The sequence below is a fragment of the Lygodium microphyllum genome, chromosome 24 (assembly GCF_053477565.2).
Source record: "Lygodium microphyllum isolate KBCC chromosome 24, Lygodium_microphyllum_v1.1.10, whole genome shotgun sequence".
In the NCBI taxonomy this organism is placed as follows: Eukaryota; Viridiplantae; Streptophyta; class Polypodiopsida; order Schizaeales; family Lygodiaceae; genus Lygodium; species Lygodium microphyllum.
Window position 1 is genome coordinate 10,197,896 of NC_141158.1, and position 13,064 is coordinate 10,210,959.

The 13,064-nt window shown below is 41.5% G+C and overlaps 1 protein-coding gene across 2 annotated transcripts; it reads left to right on the plus strand.

The window, feature by feature from the left end:
- Nucleotides 1-6,786: 6,786 nt before the first annotated feature.
- On the plus strand, nucleotides 6,787-9,108 carry LOC148014835 (putative E3 ubiquitin-protein ligase XERICO). 2 transcript variants are annotated; one of them, XM_087666058.1, is made up of 3 exons: nucleotides 6,788-7,077; nucleotides 7,196-7,331; nucleotides 8,064-9,108. In XM_087666058.1, exon 3 carries the CDS (start codon nucleotides 8,104-8,106, stop codon nucleotides 8,674-8,676), a length of 573 nt encoding a protein of 190 aa, XP_087522184.1. In that variant the 5' UTR covers nucleotides 6,788-7,077; nucleotides 7,196-7,331; nucleotides 8,064-8,103; the 3' UTR covers nucleotides 8,677-9,108. The 2 variants fall into 2 exon arrangements, with proteins under 2 accessions (XP_087522185.1, XP_087522184.1); XM_087666059.1 differs by having other exon boundaries at nucleotides 6,787-7,077; nucleotides 7,196-9,108.
- The last annotated feature ends 3,956 nt before the right edge of the window (nucleotides 9,109-13,064 follow it).

Here is a 13,064-nt window from a genome sequence, read left to right on the forward strand (position 1 = left end):
TAGACCAGGGCTCTTGAAAGTTGATTACAATGTAAAGGATGAAAACTTTGGGCATTCTAACTTTCTAATGGTGGCTTGGTGTTTTTAAAGTGCATGAGGCATCACAACTAAGCCACCAAACATGGTGTGAACAAAGATAACCTAATATGTCTTAAAGCCAACTTTTTACACATGTGTAAGCCACACCACATGGAATGAACAACCATAATGTAGCAAGCCTTAGCACAAATTGTTCTTTTAGACATGAGCCACAACCCATGGTGTAAACAACACTTAAGCCTCACTTGCCAAGGCTCCGTACCAACTTGTCATAGACACATAGCCACAAAGTATGGCGTGAAAAGAATAGGAACCTAGTAGGCTAAGTAGCAAACTGTCACAAAGACATGTAAAAGGATGGGGAGCGAACCACAATGGTAACCTAGTAGGCCTTCCTCTTAGTACAAACATTATCACGAACGCATGTAAAAAAGCCACGACCTAGAGTGTGAACAAGAAGCATTGAAGCAACCTAGAGATAAAGTTTGGTACTCCTTTGGACTCTGGAGGGTACATATACTGCGAAGAGGGATGGGTGTGGTCGTGACATGTTGTGCTTGAAAGGGGGAGGTGGGGCTCAGCTGACGAGAAGAGGACTCGGAAGGGTCTAGATTTTGGTGGGCAAGCAAAAAAAAGACAAAACACGGGATCGTGAGCGATTATGACAAAAGGAGGCCGCAAGGGCAAAACTTAAAAGGAAGGAGAGGGGCGCCATACCGCGTGTGGTGAAAAAGAGACACAGGTCACAGCCCCCGCTTTCACGTTTTGTCGCGGCCCCCGCTCACCGCTCCACGTCACCTGCCGCGCTGGAAAGGCCCTCCCGCAGCAGTCCACGTCGCGCTCGCCACGTCGGACAACCTCACGTGATGCACGTCCACGTTTGCTCGCCACGTCGGACAAAACCATGTGATTGCGCCCCGGTCCACGTGTGGGGAGAGGAGCCGGCCGGCGACGCAAGCGCGTTTGAAGTGGTGCCTTTCCAGGTCACCCCAGTTGACGTGTCCACCTGGCGTGCTCCGGTCTTTGCGATGCGTCATCCTCTCGCTCACCGCCAACGCCAGGGACGAATCGTAATAATAAATATTAAATTAAATTAAACACCTCTCGCACATAGACCTTAATAAACAGCTATCCCACACAGACCTTAATAATAAAATAACCTAAAAGTAATCAAGCCTGAATGAATGTAGGAGCAATTTCATAATCAACCACCACCTTCTTTCTTAGCAATGCGCTTTTCCATTCATTCATGTGGTAAGAAATATTTGGGCCATTGGCCAGCCAGACCATTTTCAAAAAATCGTTAGATAAATGTTTTTTTAAATATTTAAGTCTAGCGATCGAACGACATAAATTTCTTGATCTTGGCAGTTCCTTGTAGAACACGAATCGCATGAAATTTTTAGTAACTAAGTCTAGCGATCAGATCGCATAAATTTCTTAATCTTGGCAGCTCCTTGGTAGAACACGAATGGCAGTGTTTGCCCCCATCCGTCCATGCTCAGCATAGAGGCTTAAGGCTTGCTTGGTTCACACTCAGCGATGCAAGAAATACGGAACGGGATGTGTGTATACTTTCCATTTGAAAGCAAAAAGGTATTTTTTTTCCACATCCGGCATGCTAAACCTGTGCTGCAAGTTGTTTCAGCTCCAAGATAAACACATACACTCAAAAGGCCTCATACCCACAAAAGAAACTTTCTACTTGGGGAAGATGTTCTGCTTTACACGTGGCCAATTTTGATTCAACAAAACACGTGATAAACTTTTCCAATTGCTTTCTTTTTAAATAATAAAAAATATATTTCCATGCACTTCCACCACTAATGTGAACCCTCATGGTATATCTACCTCTAGATTGCTAAAACTTCAGCCAGAGCAATGTGTACCCAACCAGAGCTTTGTTGCATGATACATATTATTGGTATCTCCCATCTAGCTTTCACAACTAAAACAAAAACCTTTAACCTTAACAATTTGTAATTTTTTTCTTGGATTTTGGTCATATGACAACCAAAATGACCATAGATTTGAAAAGTAAGAAACATTTTCAACAAAATCTCAACTTTTTTTTACATACCACTGGTTCACCCTATCTGTCCATGTTCACTTAAGAGCCATGTCATATCAATGCATATAGCCATATATCCAATCCAAGTATTTCACAACTTGCATCTTAGTCACATGATGTTTGCAACAAGGATGGAGAATTTTAACACTTTCATCAAATCACACTTTTGATTGGCTTCTTGAGCAGTGGTGCAAGGAAAAGTAGAACATGTGACTAGATATCTCCTACTATCCAAGCTAGACCAAGGTGAAATGAGGATACAAACCCCCCCTCCCCCCCCCCCCCCCCCAAAAAAAAAGCCAAGATGATTCAATACAAAGCAATACTAGTTTTTTAAAGGAAAGTCTCCAAACGCAATGGACACAATGACATGGTTCAATACAATCCTCATAAATAGTGGAGCAATGGATCAAATTTATCATGGAGGCAAATGCTTTTCCAAAGTGGTTTTTTACCACAAAGAATTTGCATAAAAAGTACTCGTTCAAGGCATATGTTTTTGGACACTTGACTTGGCATACATTGTGCCTTGGTAGCTAATTGAAACAGGTGCAAAAATAGTCTTAGAAAATAGTGTCTAGTTTGGGTTGCAATCCCTAAGCTATATACATATCTCTACCACCTTTGGCATGTCCTTTCAAGTGTTGATTATGCCTTCTCTAAGATGTAGAAGAAAATAAGGCTGAATACTTACATATATATGTGTCATGTGTGGTGGGACTTAGATTTAAGCTAGTTTGGAGCAAGTTTGTTTATGCATGCTACAATTGCGGAATTGTCGGGGGGGGGGGGGGGGGGGGGGGGGGGGGGCGGGGGGGGTTAGGGGGGCACTATGTTAGACAATGCTTGATTGTAGGGAAGTCAATCATCAAAACCATTTGGGGAAAAAAAAATTTAACTGGCAAAGGTGGTCAATAATAAAGCAAATGGGAACAAAAGAATTTGATATTGCAAATCACAAAATTGATAAGGAACAAGGTTGCCAATAGTTAGAAATCACAAAGGGCAAAACATGCCTTCAGTACAAGAGGTGGTAGGTAGTATCCTTTTCAAGCTGCCACAAGTCAAAACTTTCTATGATAAAACACACATCCAAAAGACCAGTACAAGAAAAGCTAATACTTTTACTCAACTCAATAAAATACTATTAGGTCAACTAAATTCGGAGAACCTGTGAATGGATGCTAATATTCAAATAGCTTCAAGATATGATGGGCAAAGCATTATGGAGTTGGAAATCATGGCTACTTTGCAAGTCAAATCAATGCAAATAGATTGGGCAAGCAAAAAGGCATTTTGGTTAATGACTAGTTCAATGAATAAGGGGCATTTGCAAAATAGCGATAAAGGGTTTGACATGATGCAAAATATTGAACATCAAGGAGGCAAGGGTGCAAGACCAAGTTTGCTTTTAACCTCAAAGAAGTAAACGGGATGTCACAATGTCATCCAAATAGGCTAGGATTTTAGGTCAATAGTCAATTTTCATACAAGTAGATGCAGAGAAGGCATTTGACAAGTTAGATGGAACTACTTAGAGCAAGTCATGCTTAATATAGGGTTTAGGGTTTTGGCCTCTTAGTGTGATTCTTCCCCCAATCTATTTTTTAGAGTGTTCACTATCTAGTCTACATGACAAGCTAGATTAAAGTTTGTCATTGAGTGGATTAGAATATAAATCAAATGTGAGAATGTGGTATATATAGGACAAAGTGGTAGGTATTGAGGGACAGTTAGGGTCATGGAATCTTGGCTTAAAATCCTTAATCGCTCCATTTGAAACCTTTTCATTATAATATTATCATCTTTTTGTGTCTAAGTTATTGATTAACTCATTGAGTCCTCCCATTGTTGACTAGCTTGAGAATTCACCCACCAATGGTTTTGGCTAGATTGTGAGCCCCTCTAATGCATGTTTACTTGGAAGTATGAAATCCCCACTTTACTGACTCTTACAATCAAAAGTTGCAAACTTTCACGTTCTTTTACAATGTGAGTTTGTCTAAAGTGGTTCCCTAACCAACACAAATAACCTCATTTTGATGTGCTCAATATAGCAACTACAGAATAACCTATAGTGTAGCACTTTGCAATTTCTTCATTATGCTTTACAATAGCATGTTGTACAACTATGTTTGTGGCCATAGAGTGGATTGCATTTTGATGATGTACTTTATAAATGTGTTGTTACCTATTGCCATTTAGATGTGCTCACAACCATGGATATTGCCAAAAGAAAAAAATACAACAACAAAACGAGGATAAGTTTCTCAAATATATAATGTGTGCAAAAGGACATTAGTGAAAATAAAAACGTGTATTAAGTAAAATGACAAATCTTTCATAAGGAGGATGAGCATGTGCCCATGTGCACATCCCCATTCATATTAAAGATGAGTTGTAGTTACAACATAAAACAAAAATTAACGTTTTCCAACACTATTAACGAGGACATTAGTTGCTACAACAAAGCATTAAACCATGGTTTATGCAATGGAGTTGTAGTTTTACATAATCATCTTAAAAGTTATTCACACATAACATGCCACTATCCATTTGTACACATTCTTAGAATTTTAACCATTTAACTCATCACTGCCCTCCACTAGGTTTAGTACTCTCATGATGAATCATAGAGACAACTTGATAGATGATACGTTGTATGGGACTTTGGCTTTACATAAAAGCAGTACTCTACCTCAGTACTCTACCTCGTCGCTTTCCATGTGGTTAAAGTATCCCACTAGTGACTTAAACTTATAGTATTCACAACACATTATCAACTTGAGGTCAATGTAACAACTTCCAAGATTGGTACTTTCATATGCCCATGCTTATGAGCAAATTGCACATGCAAGCAACTTGCCATTCCAATGATCTTTGTACTTTAGGCTTTGTCCTATGATCGCCTTAGCTACTAGTGTTTGTACTCCTCCTTTATTCATAGGATTGCCCATGCTTGCATATTGGTGAATCAATGCTATAACGTCAAGTAAAGGTCCACTATTGTCCGCACTCATTCTTTGATATATGATTGCCCCACTAGCATAGTCAAGTAAATGCCACCTAGACCTTTTTTGGGAGTTTTTTTTGGTTATGTACTAAAAATAACAATATATTTTTTAATTGTAAAAAGTCTTAAACAAACACATATATAAAAAATCTCCTATAAAATCAAGAAACTATTAGACTACCTTTGGAAACAATGGAACACAATTTAGGCTTTTCAGTAAAAGATAAGCAATAAGACAACATAAAATAGTGCTCTGCTAAAAAGTTTTTGGTGAACCCAATATGGTGTCACATTGCCAACATTGGCATTGATTGGAAACAAATTGAACTCCAAAGTACATATTTGAGTAAGAGAATGTTATTGACAAGTTGAAGCCACGATTGACATGAAATGCCAACCATTACAACACACTTTGCTAAGTTGTAAAACAATGGATTTTATATTGTTTTCATCTTGAAAATGTATGCATGGCTACACACACATGCAGATCCAATAATTGCATCCAACATGTGAGGCTTATTATTGCGTAATCCATGAGAGCCCAGTTTCAAGTGCAACATTCTTGAATCCTCCACAATGTAGTGACCTAATGTGGTTAATCATTATAACCCCCATAAGGAATTGCTCCTTATGCAAAAGAGGGTTGAACAAGCTTACATTTAATGGTATTTGTAATGTGCCAATAGTTGTCACCAACAATCAAACACAAGACAAGGATGAGGTTTACCTTAAGGTTTGGGCATGGCTACGACCCAATCCATTAAATAAGCAAACAAAAAGGCACTTGGCAGGGTCTTTGTGTGAGGTTGTGGGTTCAAATCCCAATTGGGCAACCTGGGGGGGGGGGGGGGGGGTTTCACCTAAGGATGAGGTTTACCTTGTGGTTTGGGCATGGCTATGACCCAATCCATCAAATAAGCAAACAAAATGGCTTCACATAAGTTACAAGCTTATGGGGACAATATTAATGTGATACACATTCTAAGATGTGGAGCAAAAGATTACATGTCGCTAGAAAGGTAACTCTACCAAGTCCCTCACTCAATCAAGGCTCCTTGATTAATGAGCTAATTGGGTTGCTTTAAATATTGCAAGGCTACATGAAGTGACGGTTGAAAATTTACTTAGAGGTGGTTGCATGGTAGAAACGGAATGCATCCCATACAAACTCTTTAAGCAATAGTATTCCAAAACCTTGCCAACTCAGCTTCAAAGAAGGGTAACGCTTCTATGATTACGACACATACTGTAGTCATCAATGTGGTTGAAAATAAATGTTGTTTTGATGTACTACTTCCTGATAAAAGAATCAACCACCAAGAAATAGGAAAAATCAAAAGCTTGTCTCTCTCAAAGAAGCAAAACTTAAGTAACACTAGTAGCGCGAGAGAAATGATGACCCTCCAACCACTTCCACTTTAGTTTTGGCGTGCCAAAACTGATGGGGAAAGGCTTGTTGTGTTGTGCGTCAAGGAGAGGTGGGGGATTATTAGAGAACAATTAAGGGGTCCTCTAACCCTAGTAGGCCCTCTTCTCCACGTTTTCCTGTTCACGTGCAACATTTACAAAGGTTCAAAACAAGATTTCTAGAATTTTAGTGTGGCCCGTGGGTAATAACCTTCACTTTTGTCAAAGATATATATATATATATATATACCCCGGTAGGTGTGCGTGTAAAGAGATGCGATGCCACATTAAATTTCGAGGGTCGAAATTTTGTTGCAAAGCTTATCTGCCGCCCGTTTCTTGTCGAAATTATCCATCCCCCTCATACGCCTTGTCTCCCCCTCCGCCCCTTCCCCGCCTTCTCTGCCTGCCTGTGTGCCTTGGGTTCCGCCATCGCCTGCGGCTTCTTCGCTAGGGTTTTGCCGAACATACCTACGTGCTGTCGTCTCCCGAGCGCGTCCTCATCTCTCGCCTCTTGCGTCTCTCGCGGTCCATTCCTTCTCTTAAGGTAAAGCTCCCGTCTCTCAGTAATGCGTTCCTAACGGCCCGATTTTTCACGCCGTTTGACTTCGTTTCTTTATAAGCTCATACCTCGCTTGCTTGGTTCTCTGCTGTCCGATCGATAGGGTTTGGGACGCCGTCTGTACACAGGCTTTTTGCCCTATCAACACAGGCCCTTGGAAGCTGTGACTGCCACAACGCGAACGTATCCTGATCCAGCATCTTGTCTTCTACAGAGGTTTCAAGGCAACGCTAAATCAGGTGATTACTGTTGTGTGCAATACTGGCTTTCATTTTGACAGTTTGCACTCAGTTTGTATTTTCGTTTGCTGTGCATTGATTCTCTTCTTTGTATTCTCTGTTCACTTAGCCAATTTCAAGCTCGATTGTACCTTGGCTCGGGTTTGAACTTATTTTGGTTTGATTGTGCCTCGTTTTTTAAGGCTATGCCCCATCTAGTTGTCTCTGGCCCTCCCCCTTTCAAACTTCAAACGTCGAAGTAACATGCTGAAGAAAATGATAGCGCATATAGATGTAATCATTTGAGCTTGATTATTTCCTACACCATTCCGGTCTTGCTATCTGTTTTTACACATTACAATTTTGCAGGTTGTTGCTGATCCCTTTTCACATTTGTAAGGCTGCTGATAATAGCTGCTTATTGTATATTGTGTGGTCTAACTTGTTTGATAGCGTTAAATCAAAGCTGACATAGTTGTTGGAGGATTTTCTGTCGTATTTTAATTCTTACTGGAAATCATTCCTTCTTTGTTTAAGCGTCATGTATGTGGTCAGGGATTGGACCAAAGCTGATAGTAATTTTTGGAGAAGCCGCTTTTTGATTGCATAAGTATGAGGTCTCTCGTCAGACTTCTTAGGTGTATGAGTTGAATTCTTACGGGCTTTGTGGAGAAACCTCTCTTTCATTGTATAAATATGATGTCTCTTGTGATACTTCATACGGGGAGTGATTTGTGCTTTGTTTGAAGACAGGTCTCAACTTAGCTCTTACGGAGAAGCAGCCCTTGTGAACATGGGATTTCCAGATTTTCCCAACGTTTGTGCGGGTCTCCTTCCGACACTTGTCATCAATGTGGCAATGTCCATAGCTATTATTAAAAGTCAAATATATTCTCTCTTCCGAATCATTGGACCACGCCAATCCACTGTCCCCACTGATCAGGAAAATACTTCCTTTGGGATCTTTGACGAGTATAGTTTACCCTCGGACCTTGTTCTACCGAACATGTCGGAAGAAGTTCGTGAGGCACTTCCTTTGTCTGTTTATAATCCAGATTGTTGCTGTTCTTTGAGCTTAGCAGATGCAGAATGCTCTGTCTGTCTCTCGGACTTCCAAAAAGATCAGGAAGTTCGGCAGTTACCTTCATGCAATCACGTTTTCCACAGAAGCTGCTTGGATAGGTGGTTGGATCACCTACAGACGGAGCACCTACAAATGACATGCCCATTATGCAGAGTTTCTCTTGTACCTGATGATGTTGCAAAGAAGCACAAGAAGATACAAAGAGAGCTTGAGGAGGACATGATGCTGTGGTTTTCCCCGATCCATGGGGGAGGTTTCCAAGGGCTGTGGTGTCAGATCTAGGTTTTTAGTCAATGGTTTCCTGTCGGAGAAGGTTGCATTAGCTTGTGCCAGTTCAGGTGTACGACTGGACTCGGCTTTCTTTCCTCGTGTCAGTTCAGGTGCATGAATGAACTTGGCTTTGTTCTGAAAGGATTACATGCCCATCTGTGAAGGACGCTTTTTTGCTGGAGGAATGGTTTCGCACCATTTACAGTTACACAATACTTCTTTCATGATAGGAAAACTTCATACTGCACAACAAAGTGATACCATCCCTCTTCAAGAGGGATGGTGTGCATGCTTGGACGATCGCTTCTTGTATGTAGGGAGCTGTACAGACCAAATATTTGCACATCTTACCTTTTATGTAGCTGCTCATGGTTCCCCAGCCAGCGGCAGAGTTATATATTTTTGCTCTTTGACTATTAATGGTGGCGAAGAGAGTTCATGTTTCATTTATCTTAAAAGGCTCTTTGGCTTTTGGATTTAATTGGATTCACAGGCTCTCGTGAAATATATCTGGGTGAAGGTGTCATAACTTTTCGATTCAAGTGGTTTTACAAGCGCTTGTGAAATATAGCTGGATAGTGGTATAATAACTTCGCATCTGCTCCCTAACCCTCTCGGCTTTCTTTCATCCTCGCATTCATGGAGATCAGAGAGAACAAAGCATACGAGACTGTGCTGAAAGGATATCTGCTAATAATCTCTGATCTTTGGATCTAGTTTTCTAGGATACGCACATATTTCTCTGCATCATGAAAGGTTGAGCTGTATAACTGAGTATCAGCATGTCAAGTAGATGTTTTGCATTTGTTCTACGTTGGGATGGGCGAGCTTGTGTCTTGAAGACGGATCAGACCTCCATGCAATTGCGATCACGTCTAGGCTCTTGCATAACCACCAGTAGCAAACGTCAAAATTTTCCTCTCTATATAGCTGAGACGCCACTATCTTGAGCCGTAGCCTCTGCCCTCGAATGCTTCGTTTAGATATTCTCTCACACAGGACATTTGTAGGCAAAGGGTATCTGGTTTCTAAAGCAATATTGGTTGCAAGCCAAAACCTCTCTTGGTCACGCGTGATTCTAATGCGGACTGCAACTACATGATGACACGAGACGCGCACAGTGAGGGGGAACCCAAGGCACGAGTCGAGTACATTCGCGGAATGTTCGACACTTTTTAATGAACTCAACCAACAATTGGCTTCCTAGCAGAAACAGCCCTGTTAAAAGGCTACGAGCATCGTTAAGGGCCGAGTCGCACTAGTCGTCAAAAGAGATGCATTATCCTGGCTGCTGCTCTTCACTGATAACCAGCGCTTATCCTGCTGAGTAAGCAATGCTCCTGGCTGCTGGCTACCGCCTACTGGCTACTTGCTACTGGCGCTTCATTCGTCAGAATCACCTACGCTAACCGTTTCACCCGCGGTAGGGAAACATTAAGGTAACCGTTCTTGGAGCGACTGAATGGAATTCTTTGGTTGCATCCTGCTCCGTTCCCCCAGCAGGACGTAACTATTGTCTCTCAAGCCCCCAACAACACTATTCCCAACGTCCGTTGGGGTAAGTATCCGTTCCACCTGACGGAATATAGCTGCGATTGGACACGTGGCTGGTATCGAGGTGACGGAGAGATGTGGCCCCGAATGCTGTGTTGGCCTAATCTTGAGCAATGAGAAATGACGGGTCACGGAACCCTGAACTTTGACTCCATCTGCCCAAATATCATGACAGGTTGCGGGCCTCTTCACCTTATCCTAGCATTGCAAGAAGCTAAGGATGCAAATGCGCTCCTCTCCCTAGGCTGCTATATTTCGTAATCTTACCTTTCAACTTCACCCTCACAAGTCCTAGGCGCAGGGCCGTGGCGGTCTCGTCGATGAGTGAAGACGGCTTATTCCTCGGGATCGTACCACAAAAATGGGCCGAGTCTTGCTTAGGAGCGTCAACCAACAAATAGTTGCCCATGGGAGTGCCTTGAGGGCTCACCAATAGCAAGGGCACTTAGAGGTCCAACATGAACTCCTCCAATTGAAACTCGACCTTAAACAAGGGGAGGAGCTTGAAGCTAAAACAATTATGCTTTTCACAACAAATTGGTGGGCATGGAAGTTGGATAGACCCACTAAAGCAATGTTTCAAATTGTTACAAAGAATCCTTATTACTGATGATGAAAGGAACCAGTCTATAAATTAGGAGAAAAACCTCCTACTTGACCACAACTACCATGCCAACATCTTCAGCTCGGTCCCCACCTACACCGAAGAAAGAACCAATACCAGAGCTAGGATAGCTTGGGTTAGCAAAGTAGCCTCCAACTCTATAGCCAATCTCCTTGATCAAGACCTCTCCCCTATCCAAATAGGGGATACAATAGATGAACTCAGAAAAGGAAAAACCCTTGGGCTTGGTGGTCTTCCTAGTGAATTCTTCCAAGAATTCAAAGTCCCCCACTCCTAGAAGTTTGGAAGGAGTCTATTAGAGTCGGTGCCCTCAACTACATTAATGTAGGAGTCATCATTCACAAGTGAGATAACAAATCCCTACTTAGAAATTGGAGACCCATCACATGCTTAACTTCAACATACAAAATCTTTGCCAAAGCGCTAGCTAGACGAATTGCTAGACATCTTGATAAATGGATTAGAAGAGAGAAAAAGAGCTTGATTAAGGGGAATTTATCCTCGATGCAATTATTGCCCTTTGGGAAGGGAGTTACTATGCCTAAGATTCTAAACAAGATTTTTTTTTTTCAAAATTGACTTTGATCAACCACTTGGAGTAGGACTTCCTTTTCCAATCCCTACATGAATGGGGTTTGGCAAAAGGTTTATCAGGTTTGTAACAACCTTGTTTGGTAATGCTTTGTCTTAAGTTGTAGTCAACCAAGTCCTTACATCTTTCTCTCTATGAAAGTCCACTTGGCAAGGTTGTTAATTGGCACCGCTTCTCTTCGCAATTGCTATAGATGCTCTAGAGTGGCTAGTTCATGCTGAGGTTGAGGCTAAGGTTGAACAAGGAAACCTTAAAGGTATACACCTCCCCAGTTGTGATAAGCAAATGGTTCTAAACCAATTTGCAGACAACATTGACATCACAATGAAGAATGAGGACTCCTCCCTAAGATTGTTTTGGAAGTGCATCCCTTAATTGGCTCATTAATGAATGATGCAAGATAATTCGAGAAGGGATGATATTTGGATTGCTAGGGATTCCGATGGGGTTTATGGTCACCCAAAATCAAAGGTGGCAATGGGTGATGGCAAAACTTTGAAGGAAGCTAGAATTCTGGTAGGGATTTCTGTTGGGATAAAAGGTAGTGCTCGTATCCACCCGTAAGGGCCAGAGGCTGTACATAGTACATATACCTATCTAAAACATTATTGAGGTACTCTTCAGTACCACAAATCTTGTCTCTGTCTCTTCTCTCTCTCAACCTGTATCTCTACATAGAAGCTCCATTGCAACTAACTCAACAAAGTGGTATCAGAACTTGGTTTAGGCAATCAAGAGCTTGGCATTTCTTCAGGTGCAGGAGCTTGAAGTTGAAGAAGAGTTCACTGTGAAGAGTCTACAGGCAGGGCAACAAGGTTTCAAGCTTCTTCTTGAAGCTTGAAGCTTCCCCTTTCATTTGAGCTTATTGGTACCCCATCATTAGCCACTTGGGGACCCTCCCCATCATCTCCAACACTTGGACCATCATTCCAATCTCTTCAGGACTGAAGGCGCCATCAACATGGGTATGTAGATCTGGTTTTTAGCATGCTCAGGACCTACATCAATTGCTCCTCTTCATTTGGCATCATGGTTGTGCTCCAGACTTTGCATCTAATGATTAGCATTGAGCATTGAAGTCTAGTATTACACTTGGGGCTGATATAGCATTAGGTATGAAATACACAGTATTCAGATATGTAATAAACAGGGAAGCACTTGCTCTCTTGAGATTGATGCTTATATGATAGCTATTTGGATGTATCTTGATGTTGGATACTTTGGGAACCATGTGGCATTGTCATGAGGCCATTTTGAGCTAATCTTGGCAAGGATTTGACTCATTTTGTAGACATATTTGTGGCTAGAAACAAGGCAACAACTATTTCTTGAGTGAATAATGCTTATGATTCACTTATGTGATGACTATCTGATACCCATTTGGTGCTACATGACTCGGAGATGTTACGTCCATGATTAGAGATAATTTTGGGGTGATTAGAGTTATCATTTTGCTTGGTTTTGACAGAGATTTGGCTGCTGGAATAACAGGGCTAAATTCATTTTGACTGCGTATGCATTATGTTTTGCTTCTAGACTTGGTCTTGGACATTCTAAACCATGTATTCATGCTTGTGGTTGATGCTGCATGCTCGGATTTGATTTCGGAATGCATTTGAGCAGTGATTA